The sequence below is a fragment of the Erythrolamprus reginae genome, chromosome Z (genome assembly GCF_031021105.1).
Source record: "Erythrolamprus reginae isolate rEryReg1 chromosome Z, rEryReg1.hap1, whole genome shotgun sequence".
NCBI classification, from domain to species: domain Eukaryota; kingdom Metazoa; phylum Chordata; class Lepidosauria; order Squamata; family Dipsadidae; genus Erythrolamprus; species Erythrolamprus reginae.
The window spans coordinates 2,274,952-2,290,996 of NC_091963.1; the positions used below are offsets into that span (position 1 = coordinate 2,274,952).

The 16,045-nt window shown below is 46.0% G+C and overlaps 1 protein-coding gene across 3 annotated transcripts in view; it reads right to left on the reverse strand.

Moving 5' to 3' along the window:
- The window catches only part of NBEAL2 (neurobeachin like 2), a 188,703-nt gene that overhangs the window by 32,582 nt on the left and 140,076 nt on the right, over positions 1-16,045 (reverse strand). For all 3 annotated transcript variants that reach the window (XR_011556963.1, XM_070729608.1, XM_070729606.1), the window contains 7 exons: positions 14,913-14,998; positions 11,553-12,272; positions 9,666-9,844; positions 6,539-6,698; positions 4,663-4,800; positions 2,403-2,708; positions 1,321-1,470 (listed from right to left, as the gene is read on the reverse strand). Coding sequence is in view for 2 of the 3 variants with exons in the window: in XM_070729608.1 (XP_070585709.1) it covers positions 1,321-1,470; positions 2,403-2,708; positions 4,663-4,800; positions 6,539-6,698; positions 9,666-9,844; positions 11,553-12,272; positions 14,913-14,998 (1,739 nt within the window). In the remaining variant the exon portion in view is untranslated. The remainder of the gene's footprint in view (positions 1-1,320; positions 1,471-2,402; positions 2,709-4,662; positions 4,801-6,538; positions 6,699-9,665; positions 9,845-11,552; positions 12,273-14,912; positions 14,999-16,045) is intronic.

The following is a 16,045-nucleotide window of genomic DNA, read 5'->3' on the forward strand; positions in this document are numbered from 1 at the left end:
AAAAAACCCCTGAAAAAAGTGGTTGTGTGGTCAGTCCTTGAACTTATGGCCATCATAGCATTCACACAATCAAAATTTCAACACTCGGTAAACAAGGTGTATTTACGAAGGTTGCAATGTCCTGGGATCAAGTGATCACCATTTGGGATCTTCCTATCTGACTTCAAACCAGTAAAATCCATGGAGGAAGCCAGATTGGTCTAACACTGGGGCCTACCTGTCTGCCTACTTACATACCTGCATGCCTAACCATCCATCTGTCCACCTACCTTCACATTTGTCTGTCTGACCAGCCACTTGCCCACCTACCTACCTACCTGCCACCTGCACACCTGTCCGCCTAATCACCTACCTGCCGCCCACCTACTTAATTACACATCTGCCCATTTAATCATCCGCATGACCATGTGCCTATACACACCTGCTCACTGAATTACACAGCTGCCCACATGTTTACACATCTGTCTGTCCACCAATCCACTTGCCCACCTGCCTATCCATCTTCCCACCTACTACCTACATACTTGACCACCTAACACTTACCTGATCATGTATTTATACAACTGTTTGCTTAACCACCCACCTATCCATCTACCTATATAGGCCCAGCCACCTGCCCACTTACCCATGCACCTTCACTCAACCACCACCCCTACCCACATACTGTGTTTCCCTGAAAATAAGACCCTGTCTTATATTTTTTGAACCCTGAAATAAGCCCTTAGCCTTATTTTGGGGGGAAAGAGGATATATATCTATCCTATCTCTATTGTCAGTTATATATGTATATATCCATATCTATCTATTTATCATATGTGTGTGTGTGTGTGTGTGTGTGTGTGTGTGTCTGTCTGTCTGTCTGTCTGTCTGTCTGTCTGTCTGTCTGTCTGTCTGTCTATCTATCTATCTATCTATCTTCTGTTTCCCCGAAAATAAGATCCTGTCTTATATTTTTGTGAATCCTGAAATAAGGCGTGGCCTTATTGCTATGCACACAAGAGCCCAAGTGAGCTTATTATCAGGGGAGGTCTTATTTTGGGGGAAACAGGGTACCTATGCACTAGCTCTCCTAACAACCCCTCTGCCCCCTACTACACCTCTGCCAGTCAAATCACCCATTGCTCTACACATCTGGCCACAATCACCCACTGTTCACTTCCTTTGCACCTGCCCTCCTCAAAACCCATCTATACCTATTACAACTCCACCTGTCTAATCACCTGCCTCCCATTGACCTAAAAACCTGTCCATCTAACCTGCCCACCTTCCTACGCACCTTTGTGCCTAATCACCCACCTTCCCACCTGCCGGTCCACCTACCTGGAACTTCCTCCGGCTCTCAGCTTTCTCCTTCTCCCTCCTCTGATTGCTGCTCATCAAGGCGTCATAGCAGGAGTTCCAGAAGTTGGACATGTGGTCGTGGCTCTTGGCAAACGTGTCCATTTCAAACTGGGCCATGGTGGGTTGTACCTGTGAGGGAGACCCAGACAGGAAGGTCACCGAGAACGACAGCGAGAGGACAGGAGAGCAGGGGGTTGGATTAGAACGGACTCCCCCAATCTTCTTTCGCTTTGCGGACTAGAGGAGGAGGAGGATACTTCCACATGAGCAGCAGGAAAGCGCGCACATACTACATGCAACCCTATTTGCACAAGTGGCAGGCATGTGCACTGTCGCTTGCACAAATGGAGCATGAGTGCACATGCTTGCCTACTGCTTGTGCAAGTGGGGAATGCATGCATGCATGCACCGCCCTCCACTTCCGCAGCCCAGCTTTCGAAAGGCTCAAGGCCCAGAGCTTTGGGGATTGAGGGACTCTGGAGTAGAATCCCTGCCTTCCGGCTCTGTTATTCAAAAAAAAATGTATAGAAAAGAATGGAGGAAAGGGAGACCGAGGATTATTCCAAATATTCTCCTTCTTGTTAGTGCTGTGTACATCAATGTATGTTTAAATGAATTATAACACTATTGCTTTAAGAGTTAGTGCTGCAGTTAGCCACAAGAGGGAGCCAGAAACGTCTTCCTCCCTCCCTCCCTCCCTCCCCACCCTCTCTGGTTACTCTCTGCTATTTCTGGTTTGTCTGTGTGACTATGCTTTGTGCTAAATGATGATTTACTATATTTTGTAAGTAAGGCTTATAAATATTGTACACGTATTGAAAGTATTGACTGATGTAATTGTGTATAACTAGGATTGTTCTTGACTAAGTTATTTGCCACTAGTAAATAATATTTTACACTTAACGTATTTGGTTATTTGAATTACTCCTTATATCTCTGGGCTATCAAGTGCATATCTGCCATCTCCACGTTTCCTCTGTGCCTCCTTGGTAACTCAAGGGTCACTCGGCACGGCCCTTGGCCCTTAACATTTCTGTTTGCTCTCGGGCAGGTAGACTTACGTGCTTCTCGATGAAGGACAGCCACTCCTGATGCGTGCAGAAGATCTGGAAATCTTCGTAAAACGTGGGGCTGCCGTTGGTGGGTGGCAGAGACGGCAGGAAGTGATGGAGCTGCAAAGTGTCGTAACACTGGTCCATCAAAGTCCGGATGATGGGCACCAGCCAGGAGAAGGTCTCCGAATTGGTGTGCAGAGAAGCACGGAGCGGGGTCTCCAGTTTGCCTAGCAGGTAACAGGCCTGTTCCTTCCTGGGGGCTGAAGCTGTCTGGAGAAGACCGTGAAGCTTGACGTAGGCCAAAGACTGAAGCTGGAAGGAGAAAGGAAGAAGAGGAAGAAGAAGAAGGCAACAATTTCAGGAAGGAGAATCTAGATCCATGTTTTATTTATTTAATTTTATTTATTTATTTTGTCCAATACACAATGAGGGTTTTAGTGGGTATATATATATGTACACATAGTAAAATACACGATGAAGGTTATAGAGGAGATACTCCTAGTAAAATATATCTAAGAAAGAATAGAAAAGAAGATACAATAATAGAACATATCAATGAAAGAATAGAAGAAGAGATACAGGAATAGAAGAAAGGCATAGGAGATATAGGAGAGCAATAGGGGACGGAAGGCACTCTAGTGCACTTGTACTCGCCCCGATGTTGGCGAACCAATGGCGTGTCTGCCACAGGTGGAAAATCTCACATAAGCAAAATCTCACTGGGACATGTGCGCGCACATGTGGCTCTGTATGCACAGCTCCATTTTCGCTACCGGTGCGCAGTGTGGTCCAGACAGTTCCTGCACTGTGGCAAATATCAAATCCAGGATGGAGGCAGAACAGGGGTCAATTCGGAGCCGCCTACAGCTCTACCTATGCACAGCTGGTCTTGGGGATCTGCAAACGTTTCTAGCAGGTTCCGGTCGTAGAGGGCCTGCTTGGGAGTCAGCCAAGTCTCCGCCATCTGCCCATGAGCCACCCTGGCAGTCGAGAGGAAGGGTCGAGCAGGGAATGAGCTTAGACCCGTGATGGCAAACCTATGTTGCGCATGCCGCAGGTGGTATGAAGAGCCCCAGCGCACATACATGTACAGCTCCCGCAACTGGTTTTCGGGTCTCTGAGCATATCTCCGTGCACGCATGAGTGGGGAAGGGTGCATGCGTGGGGGTCATGGAGGGGTCATGCTCAGCTGTGGAATTCCGGGAATTGAAGTTCACAATAGAAACATAGAAGATTGATGGCAGAAAAAGACCTCCTGGTCCATCTAGTCTGCTCTTATACTATTTCCTGTATTTTATCTCAGGATGGATCGATGTTCATCCCAGGCATGTTTAAATTCAGTTCCTGTGCATTTACCAACCACGTCTGCTGGAAGTTTGTTCCAAGCATCTTACTCTTTCAGTAAAATAATATTTCCTTACGTTGCTTCTGATCTTTCCCCCAACTCACCTCAGATTGTGTCCCCTTGTTCTTGTGTTCACTTTCCTATTAAACACACTTCCCTCCTGGACCTTATTTAACCCTTTAACCTATTTAAATGTTTCGATCATGTCCCCCCTTTCCCTTCTGTCCTCCAGACTATACAGGTGGAGTCCATGAAGTCTTTCCTGATACATTTCATGCTTAAGACCTTCCACCGTTTTTATAGCTCGTCTTTGGACCCCTTCAATTTTATCAATATCTATAAGTCCCATTGGGATTGGGCGGCACAGAAGTCCAATGAATGAATGAATGAGTGAGTGAGTGAGTGAGTGAGTGAATGAATGAATGAATGCATAAACAAACAAATAAATAAGCAAACAAAGTCTTAAAATTGCCAAGTTTGGAGACCTCTGCCCGAAAATGCCTGCGAAGCCTCATTATTCCTGGGCAAAATTTATCTTCCAGCTGAGAAGATTCCTGTACTATACGCTGACAACCATAAAGTAGCTAGTGTTGAATTCTATGCACGGATGTCTACGCAGAGAGCCTGGCTTCCCTGCTGGACTTTGCGGATTCCAAAACAGGCAGAACTGTCCAGTAATCCAGAAGAACGGCTTAGCCTAAAACGCTTCCTCCCATGAATCTATGGATGGCAGAACCGAATGCGAGACCATGGGTGCCCCCCCGGACAGAGCTAGGTTGGCACCAGGTCATCCTGGAGAAGGTATATCCGTGTGGTCATTAAGAGCTGACCTAACTTCAGGGCAAATAATCAACGTGGGAAGACAAAACTAGGGATTATCTATATGTGGGAACAGACCGGACAGAGGTTTTGGGGACTCACCTGCACATCTTCCAGCATGATGTATCCAATCAGCACCCGCAGCCCGATTTGAGCCATCTCCTTCAAGTCCGAAGTGCCATTGGCCAAGTGGTACCAGACTCCCAGCTTGTCTAGCAGGCTGTTGGCACCCTCATAAATCTAGGGTTCAAAGATGAGAAGGCCAGTGAGTCAAAGGAAAGAGCCCTTGTTCTGTCCCTCCCATCCCAGGCACAAGCCTGGCTTCTCTTTTGGCATCAGTTTAGATAATGGAAGGGGCTTCAGTCTGTGCTCTGCACCCAGTCTCTCTCTGTCTCTGTCTCTCTTTTGCTCTCTCTTTGTTTCTCTTCTCTCTTTCTTCCTCTTCCCCTCTCCCTCCCTCTCTCTGTCTCTTTTTCTTTTTTCTCTTCCTCTTCTCTTTTTTTCTCTTCTTCTCTTCCTCTCTTTCTGTCTTCTCTGTCCTCTCTATCTTTTTCTCTTCTTCTCTCTCCCATTCTATCTTCCTCTCTTCTCTCTCTTTTTCTCTTCTTCTGTTTCTCTTTTCTCTCTTCCACTCTCTCTTCCTCTTTCTCTTTTTTCTCCCTTCCTCTCCTCTCTTTTTCTCTTCTGTTTCTTTTTGCTCCTTTCCTCTCTCTCTCTCTCTCACTTCCTCTTTCTCTCTCTCCCTCTTCTTCTCTCTCTCCTCTCTCTCTCCTCCTCCTTCTCCCTCCTGTTTCTCTTTTTCCTCTCTTCCACTCTTTCTCTCTCTCTCTTTCTTTCTTCTTTCCTCTGTTCTTTCGCTTCCTCTCTTCCTCCTCTCACTTTCTCTCTTCTGTTTCTCTTTTTTCCTCTCTTCCTCTCTCTCTTTCTCTTTTCTCTCTCTTCCTCTTCCTCTCTTTCTGTCTCTCTCTTTTCTCTCTTTCTCCTCCCCTTTCTCATGGGAGGGGTCCCTCTCCCTGCAACTCTAAGGTCAGACTCCTAAATCTCATTGCAGAATCCAGGATGCAGGAATCACACACACTTTAATTACAGGTAGTCCTCGACTTATGACCGTAACAAAGTCCAACCTTTCTGTTGCTAAGCGAAAGGGTTAATTGAGCCCATTTTAGGACCTTTCTTGTCACAGCTGTGAAGTGAATCACCGTATTTAGTAACGTGGTTATTAATTGGATCTGGCTTTTTCATTGAGTTTGCTTAATGGTCGCAAAATGGGATCCAGGGATCCCAGGACACTGAAATCGTCATAAATATGAGCAGGTTGCCAAATTTTGATCATATGACCACAGAGACACAGTGATGAATAAGTGTGAAAAATGATCCTTTTTTTCAATTTAATTGTAATTTTGAATGGTCACTTTATGAACAGTTGTAAGCCAAGGATTATTGTGTAGAGGTTTTTTACTCAGTAAATCATTGATCAGGGCATTGTTTTTTGCTTGGTTATTTGTCTGGTGATAATCCCTGCTTATCTAGAGTGGGTGTGTGTTCTTTTTAAGTGTCTCATCTTTGCTTTTTTATTATTATTATTATTATTATTATTATTATTATTATTATTATTATTATTATTATTTTTTTTAAATGGAAACAATAGTGATAAACCAGATTTATACACAACTCAATTTTACAAAAATATATGATTGCAAATAAGCGTGTGTACAATGCACACCATTCAAAAGAGACAATAAGATAACAGGTGACTGATGATGTTACCTAGCTGGGTAATGAAATGTCTCCAAGAAAGCCCTCCTCCTCTTTCCTTCCTTTTCCTCTCCACCAACCCCTTCCTTCTAGCACTGATGATGTTTCCTGGTCAGGCCACGAAACGTCTGCAAGCAAACCCCCAACAACAGGGGCCTCCAGGGTCTTCTTCGCGCAACCCCTTCCCACCGAGGGACACGACCCGCTGCTCCCAGCCGCCTACCTTCTCACTCCACAGGACCTGGTTGTTGTGGCCTTCCGAGAACAAGAAATCCTGCAGGAGGTGGAGCAGTCTCAAGGCGTTCTGGGTGAGGCTCGGCAGCAGAGCCGGGGTGGTCTCCTTCAGGTCCGTCAAGGCCGACTCCATCATCATCTCCAGAAGGCTGTGGGAGGGGGAGGGGTGGCAGGAGTGAGAGGCGGGGGAGGGGAAAACTTCCCCTTCCATTTATGGTCTGGTGTAATGGCAGAGAACTTTTTTTTGGTTCGTGTGCCAAGAGGCGTGTGTGAGTGCACTAGCATGGGTGTACGTGCCCACAATTCTCCCCTCCCCACACATGCACAACCACCCAAATTGTCACTGCGCATACGCACAGGCCTCACTGAAGCCTGGTGGGTGAAAAAACTGCCCCAATGGGCAAACAGGAAGTTCGGAAAAAACACACTTCCGGTTTGCTCACTATGCTATTTTTCTCCCTCTGGGGCTTCAGGAACCCTCCGGAGGGCAAGAAAACAGCGCAACGGCAAACCGGAAGTGTGCTTCTCAGAACTTCCGGTCTGTCCATCGGAGGGTTTTCTTTTTGCCTCCAGGGTCTCAGAGAAGCTTCCCTGAAGCGCCCCGAGGACAAAGGTCAGCTGGCCAGCGTGTGAATGCGCGCTGGAGCTAACACAGGGCAAAGTCTCGCGTGCCCTCTGATATGGCTCCGCTTGCCACATGCGCCATAGGTTTGCCATCATAGTTCTAGCGGCTATGTCTTAAGATACAGCCAGGTGAGATGTTCAGGTGTGAAAATGAAGCCATCAAACACACACACACAACACACACACACGCACACACAGGGAGTCATCCCAGATACGAGCTCTTGGCCATCTCCATCAACTTCTTCTTGGGTCTTCTCAGATCACTGACTCCTTTCTCTCCAATCCCACCATAATCTCTAGTCTAAAGTCCTCTCTCCTTCTTCAAAATCCACCTCTTCAGCAGAGGGATAGGGAAATTGCTTGGAAGGTGTGTGTGTGTGAGGGGTGAGGACAGGCTGAACCTCTTTTAAAAATATGATTTGGCTATCAAAGTCCACCCCCTCGCCCTCCGGTAAGTGAATCATAGATGGAGTCAGGGGGAGAACAGAGAGAAGGGTTTTAAAAAGGAGAAACAGGACCTACACTTGGTTTTGGGTCCTTCGAGAGAAAGCCCTTCACCCCTGTGTGTGGATATGTTTTGAGGTTGGGGGGTTCTGCCAAAGGGGCACAAGAAGGAAGCTATGGGGCCACAAGCTTCTATAACATTATCTATTGCACTTTCTATAGAACAGGTGTCCCCAAACGTGGCAACTTTTAAGACTTGTGGATTTCAACTCCCAGAATTATCTAGCTGGCATAGCTGACTAGAGAATTCTGGGAGTTGAAGTCTTAAAAGCCTTAAAAGTTGCCACGTTTGGGGACACCTGTTCTATAGAAGGTCCAAATTTTGTGAAGCCCTCCTTGACCTTGTATCTTGCTGAAGGTTTGAACAGAAGATTGAAATTCTGGGAGAAGAGAATATTTGCAGCTCAGAGTTGAACTGAACAGACCGCTGCTCTCTGAGCTGGGTGGGTTTTTTTGCAAACATTTCATGACCCAACTAGGGAACATCATCAGTGCTACAAGAAGAGAGGTGGGGTTTTCCCTCCGCTTCTACACTATTTCTTCCAGCCCTGATGATGATATCTAGTTGGCTTACAAAATGTTTGCAAGAAAACGACGAAGCTCAAAGTAAACTAAAGATTCCACAGTCCTCTCCACAAACCCTTCTCTCTTTTAGCAATGATGATATTACATAGTTTGGTAATGAAACATTTGTAAAGGAAATCACCAAGGACCCCATAGTCTTCCTCCTCCTCCTCCTCCTCGCCCCTCCCTTCTACAACCAATACTTTTCCTAGTTTGGCAATGAAATATCTCCAAGGAAACCACCAACCTCAGAGAATATCTGCAAGGACCTCACAAGTAGGAAGTCCTCAAGAAAGATTTTCTCCCATCAGCTGATGTGAAAAGATAATGGATCCAACCAGGGTTTATCTAAAGAAGATCCCGGTGGCTTCCATTGGCAACTTTCTACTGTGGCAGGAGAAGCTCCTCCCTCCCTCCCTCCCTTTCCTCCTCCTCCTCCTTTCCGCAACCTTCTTTCCTCCCTTCCACCCTTTTCTTCCTTCCTTCCTTCCTTTCCTTTTTCCCTACTTTCTGCAACCTTCTTTCCTTTCCTCCTTTCCTTTCCTGTCCTATCCTTTATTACAGTATTTCATTTATAATTTATTAATTGGATTTGTATGCCGTCCCTCTCCATGGATTTGGGGCAGCTCACAGCAACTATAGAAAACATAGTAATGCAATCGATCCAATTAATACAATTAAAAAACTGAAAACTTTCCTTTCCTTCTTTCGTTTTTCCTTTCCTTTCCTCTTTTCCTTTCCTGTCCTTTCCTTCTTTCCATTCCTTCTTTCCTTTTTCCTTCTTTCCTTTCCTTTCCTCCTTTCCTTTTTCCTTTCCTGTCCTTCTTTCCATTCCTTCTTTTCTTTTCCTTTCCTTTCTTCCTCCTTTCCATTCTTTCTCCTTTCCTTTCTTTTCCTTTCATTTCCTCATTTCCTTTCCTGTCCTGTCCTTCTTTCCATTCCTTTCCTTTGTTACTCCTTTCCTTTCCTCTTTTCCTTTCCTGTCCTTCTTTCCTTTCCTTTCCTTTCCTCTTTTCCTTCATTCCATTCCATTCCTTCTTTCCTTTTTCCTTTCCTTTCCTCATTTCCTTTCCTCCTTTCCTTTCCTGTCCTGTCCTTCTTTCCTTTCCTTTCCTTTGTTACTCCTTTCCTTTCCTCATTTCCTTTCCCTGTTTCCTTTCTTCCTTTCCTTTCTTTTCCTGTCCTTTTCATTCCTTCTTTCCTTTTTCCTTTCCTTTCCTCGTTTCCTTTCCTTTCTTTTCCTTTCCTTTCCTTTTACCTCTCCTCTCCTCTCTGCAGCCTTGCTCCCTCCTAGCACTGAAGATGTTACCTACGTGGGTCACGAAATGCCTGCAAGGAAGCCCTCAACCTCAGAGTGCACCCAACCCATGAAGACCCTAGTGGCCTCCCCTGGTCACTCTGCACCCGGGGGCCCCTCCCCTTACCTGCGCTTGATCTCGTCAGATGGGCGGACCAGCTCACAGGCCGAGCTCAGCTTGGTGAGGACGGAGAAGACCTGCCCTCGCTCTTTCCACGCCACGTCGTCCCAGCCCTCCACGCCCCGCCAGGTGACCGAGAAGATGATGTTGGTCAGCAGGTTGCACAGTTCTTCCTCCGGGGTTTGCTAGGGGGGGCGGGAAGGAATGAGATGGCGGGATTGCAGTCCCCAGCACAGGTGGAGGTTGCCCCTGTCTCTACCTGTCTCACGTAGGAGAAACGTGTCCCTTTGCCCCACAGCTCTAACCTCCGTTCATTTTCTCCTGTTTTTCTTTCTTTCTTTCTTCTCCTTCCTTCTTTCTTTCTTTTTCCTTCTTTCTTTCTTTCTCTTTTTTTCTTTCTCTTTCTTTCTTTCTTTCTTTCTTTCTATCTATCTAATCTATCTATCTATCTATCTATCTATCTATCTATCTATCTATCTACCTATCATCTATCTATCATTTACCTACCTATCTATGCACCTGATTTATTAGCTGCCCATCTTACCACAAAGAACGGATGGTCCTCAACTTGCAACAGTTCATATAGTGACCATTTGAAGTTTACAATGACACTGGGGGGAAAAAAAGACCTAGGACCGATTTATTTTCACAGAAAACAACTAATAACTACCAGCTACACCCCCCCACGCCCACCCCGATGTCCGCACCGCTCCCACCCTACCAGCCTTGAAAACCTAGTTCTGCCGGCAGGGGCCCCGTGAGTGTTAACATCTTAGTCCGGCCGAATTATAGTTTGATTGTTTGTGTAAGTGGATGTAGCAGGCCAAAGTCTCTAACTACAAATGATGGCTTCAGATGATTGTATTGTTAGTCTAAGGGTTTTTAATAGTTGTTATAATTGATTGACTAGTTTAATGGAGTTTAATGCTTAATATTTGACTTTTAATTGTATTGTTTTATTGTTGTAAGCCACCCTGAGTCCCATAGGATGGGGGGAGGCATATAAATAATATAAATAAATAAATAAAATATGGTCGTGTGATTACAATTGTGCCCAAAAATGTCTGTTGCTAAGTGAGGCATTGGTTAAAGTGAGTTTTGCCCCATTTTATAATCTTCCTTGTGAGGCCTCTTATTTAATTATTTAGTTAATAATAATAATTTATTAGATTTGTATGCCGCCCCTCTCCGAAGACTCGGGGCGGCTCACAACAATGATAAAAACAAAGGGGGAGCATACAAATCTAATTAATAATAATTAGAATAATTAGAATAATTAGAATAATTAGAATAATAATAATACTACAGTGGCACAAATCTAATATTAAAAGAAATAACTAAAACCCTATCATATTAAAACCAGATATCAAACACAAACATAAATTATTAGGAGCCTGGGGAAAAGATGTCTCAAATCCCCCATGTTATTAATTATATTTCTTTGCCGCCCTTCTCCTGAGACTCAGGGTGGCTCACAAAAAAGCAATACAACACCAAGAAGAAATCTAATGTTAAAATTCTAATGTTACATGGATCACGGCAGATGTTAATCAACGCCACTGTTAAGTGAACCCTGGCTTCCCCACTGACTTCGGATGGTTAGGAAAGGTTATCTAGGGGACATTTGCAGCCGTCACAACTGTGAGCCGGTTGCCCAAATGTCTGAATTTTGACCGTGGGAATGCTGCAAAGATCGTGTGGAAAACAGTCGCAAGTCCCTTCTCCCAGTGCCATTGTCACAAAGTGAACTGCTATAAAGTCGAGGACTGCCTGCTATGAAAACGAGGACCAGGCAACGGCAAAGAGAAGAATCCACAGGAAGGAAAATCCACCAGGTTCTGGGTCGCAAACCGAGACCGTCCGCCGAGCTGAACGCATCCAAGGAAGACTCACCTGAGGGTTGCTGGTGTTGGAAATGCTGTCGCTAGGCAGAGTTTCTTGATAGCTCGTCTCGTCCAGCACGTTGGACAAGCTGGAGCTCTTCCTAGCTCTTGAGCCCGGGAAGGGCTTGAAGTTCTCCAGAGGGGACGGGGTCCCCGGAAGGCTGAGCGGGGTATGGTTGCCACTTTCCAAAGTAGCCGCCGAACTACTGCTGGCCAAATCCAAGCCGAGGTCGAAGGGAGAATTGCAGAAAGGAGAGAGCGGGTGGTAGACGCGGTCCGCTGGGCCTCCTGGGTGGACCTCCCCCTGCCCGGGAAGGTCTACGATGTTGGAGGAGGACGAGTGGCTGGCGAGCTCTAAGGAGTCGAAGGATTTGAAGGCGTAAGACTGGAAGACCTTGTGCTTCTGGTTGGTGGGAGACACGGACAGATCTGAGAAACCTTCCGAGAGCTCGTGGTCGGACGCTTCGTAGCCCAGCGGGAGGAACACGTCCAGGTCTGGCAGGTCGGAGGTCAAGGGGCTAGTGGAGCCCACCGCTGGATCTTTCCCTCTGTCGATGCTGGGCTGCTCAGAGAGCTTCAAGAAATCCACCCCGTTGGCCGAGCCCGAAAGGCTGTGTTGGCGAGACTCGTAGGACTCCTTGACGTACAGTTTGGTGAGGGTGTCCTGCCATCCCGCCTGCTTGGCCAGGTGCTTCACCATGTCGTGCTGTGAGTAAATTAGGTGGAAGAGCTGGAGGGAGAGGAGACAGGGAGGAAACGCCAGGACTGGTGAACAATCAGATCCACCTGCTTAGAGTTCAAGCTGCCACATACCTCCCAGAGACCTATAAGAACACACAGTCGGTTCCTCCAGGTCCCACCAACTAAGCCAGTGTTTCCCAACCTTGGCAATTTGAAGATATCCGGACTTCAACTCCCAGAATTCCCCAGCCAGCATTCGCTGGCTGGGGAATTCTGGGAGTTGAAGTCCACATATCTTCAAGTTGCCAAGGTTGGGGAACACTAGACTAAGCAATGCAGGTTGGCAGGACTGCGGGGGATGGCCTTCTCTGTGGCCGCCTTGGCTCTATGGAACCAACTACCCCCCAATGTCCATACTGCTCCCACCCTACTGGCCTTCCTTATGGCCACGAAGACCTGGCTCTGCTGGCAGGCCTGGGGGGCCATGAATTAAACAACTGACAGGGCCACACTGTATGAATGGAATACAGTGATACCTCGTCTTACAAAGCCCTCGTCATACAAACTTTTCGAGATACAAACCCGGGGTTTAAGATTTTTTTGTCTCTTCTTCCAAACTATTTTCACCTTACAAACCCAAGCCGCCGCCACTGGGATGCCCCGCCTCCGGACTTCTGTTGCAAGCGAAGCGCCCATTTTTGCGCTGCTGGGATTCCCCTGAGGCCCCCCTCCATGGGAAACACCAGCTCCAGACTTCTGTGTTTTTTCAATGCTGCAGGGGAATCCCAGCAGTGCAAAAACGGGCGCTTTGCTTGCAACAGAAGTCCGGAGGTGGGGTTTCCCAGCGATGGGAGCCTCAGCGAAATCGCAGCATCACAAAAACATGAAAGTCCAGAGGTGGGGTTTCCCATGGAGTGGAGCCTCAGGGGAATCCCAGCAGCGCAAATACGGGCACTTCAGCTGGCAAAAGGGGTGAGTTTTGGGTTTGCACGCATTAATCGCTTTTCCATTGATTCCTATGGGAAACATTGTTTCGTCTTACAAATCTTTCACCTTACAAACCTCCAATTAAGTTCATAAGACGAGGTATCACTGTATATGTATGGGATGCGACTGCTTTATGTTAATGGGGTTTCTTTTAAATATAGGGTTTTACTTGCTTTAGACTATATTCGACTTCTTTTTTTATTGCTTTGTATTTCTATTTATATTATTATTGTAAGCCGCCCTGAGTCCTTCGGGATTGGACAGCACAGAAGTTGAATAAATAAATAAATAATAAATAAATAAATAAATAATATGTCAAGGCTCCAGATAACATAAGAACTAAACCAGAGTCTGAGTCAAAGCACTCCTCAAAGTTCCAATTTATTTTCGGAGCCATCCTGTCACCCACAATGGGAAACCTGAATCTGAGTTTCCCACCCAGTTTCCTTGTCCCCCGCACCCACAAGCATGTCACATTGCCCATTCAGATTGTGCCAGAGTGGCAGGTCTTCCTTCCGCTTCCACCCAGGTGGGTGGATATAGGATGTCCTTGAACCCCTCGAAATAATGCTTTGTGGCTGAATCTGCTCCCTCATGAAAATTACCCTTCCCAAGTTCCCTTCTATAGACAGGGTGGCAAGCCATTAATTTATCACCAACTTCTGCACCGGCTTGACAGGCGGCCTCCCCTCAAGAAAAAATACGTTTTCTGCCTATTGTACAGGAATCTGCCTGGGAACCACCAGACAAGGCTTAAAGGCATCCGGGGGAGGCTGGAAATCACATGTTATATTTTTGCAGGCAATCTGAGCTAATTCATTCCTAGGAAGAGGGGCTGAGAAGGAACTATGCCGTCCTTGATGCTCTCTGAGCTTAGGGAGCTGGAGGCTAAAACATAAGGGATGTAGGGACTGGGCGCCTTCCAATATTTGGGGGGCTGCCAGAGAGAGGAGGGTGTCAGGCTGTTTTCCAAAGCACCTGAAGGCCAGACAAGGAACAATGGATGGAAACAAAAGAGAAATTCAACCTGGAAATACAGAGAAATTTCCTGACAGTGAGAACAATCAGCTAGTAAAACAGAAGTCGCCTTTGGAAGTTGTGGGAGCTCCATCCCCGGAGGTTTTCAAGAAGAGGCCGGTCTGCCGTCTGTCAGAAATGGTGTAGGGTCTCCTGCCTGGGCGGTGGGTAGACTAGATGACCTACAAGGTCCCTTCCAACTCTGTTAATCTAATTCATGAGGCTTGCTGGTTTTCATGCAGTCGTTTCATGATCCAACTAGGTGGCATCAATGCAAGGAGTGGGGTTTACAGGGAGGAGAAGGTCGAGGAGGAGGACTGTGGGGTCCTTGGTGCTCTTTGAAGTTAATTGTTTTCCTTGCAGACATTTCATGACCCAACTAGGGAACATTATCCATGCTAGAAAGGAGGGGGTGTTGCTCTCTGTTTATATACAATCCCTTCGAGCATGGATTATGTTCCCTAGTTAGGTCGTGAAACATGTGCACGAAAACTACCCCCTCAGACAGCTCCAAGGATCTCACAGTCCTCCTCCTCCTCCTCCTGTTCACAACTCTACCCTCTTCTAGCACTGATGATGTTCCATAGTTTGGTCATGAAACGTTTGCAAGAAAACAGCCAAGCTCAGAGAGAAGCATGGAACTCTCAAAACCACGTTCACTCTCGTTTGGTCAAGTCCCACATACCTTCCTGCAGATGTCGAGTCTGACCGTCAGATCTGCCCGGTGGGAGAGATATACAACAGCCATCAGATCCTTGTAGTTTGGGGAATCTGAAAATAAGAGAATAAAAGACCAAAATGGCTTCTCATTTATATCATGGCCAAATTGTATGAATGCTACGTATGTGTGCAGATTATTTAGTTTATTATAGGTTTTAATCTGGGTTTTACTGTTAGATTGTACATTTGACTTCTTTTTAATAGTTTTTTTGTATTTTATATTGTTGTAAGCTGCCCTGAGTCCTTTGGGATTGGATGGCATAGGAGTCGAATTAAAAAAACAAATACACAACTGTCAAAACTAAGTTTAAAAGCACAAAATGTTTGATGGGTTTCATAAATGCAAAGATAAATTAGAATTACTATAATGAACTCAAAAATTATCAAGTTAATGTTACCCTAAACATAACAGTGACGTTCAGGTACCGTATTTTTCAGAATATAAGGCGCACCTTAATTTTGTGGGGAGGAAAACAAGGAAAAGAGGCCTCTGCCTCCCAGCAATTTGCCTCCCAGAAAACAACACAGATGATATGCACTGTTTGTTGTGTACATGTGTGCCTGACCCATAGAAATAGCAAACAACTGGAGTAATTTACATTATGGCAATATATTAATACCAGAAAATTTTCTTAAATGTAGTCACACTAACTCCTCCCAATTATCTACTCCACACTTGACTAATCCAGGATTTAACACAGCTGCTTTATCTTAATGCTAAACAGGACTCTTACATTTCAGACTACACTTGTACAGATGCTGTTAAAACTGGGGTGACTTTCTGGAAGTATTACATTATTCTCTGCTATTTAAAAGAAGATGCAATAGCAACGGGCCCCTTCAGATCAGCCGAAGGCTGGGAAGCTGATAATTAGGTTCCTTGATTTAGCAGGCTCTTTCCTGTTTGCTGCAAGGAGGAAAATTGCTGGGAGGCAGAGGCCAAAGGGTGAGGATGGCTGGGTGGCCGCTTGAAGACGGGTGGATTTCAACTCCCAGAATTCCCACGCCAGCATGAAGTCCACCGATCTTCAAGTGGTCAAGGTTGAGAAACGCTAATTTACAGACCCTCTTAAAAACAAGCGTTACTCACAGGGCAGT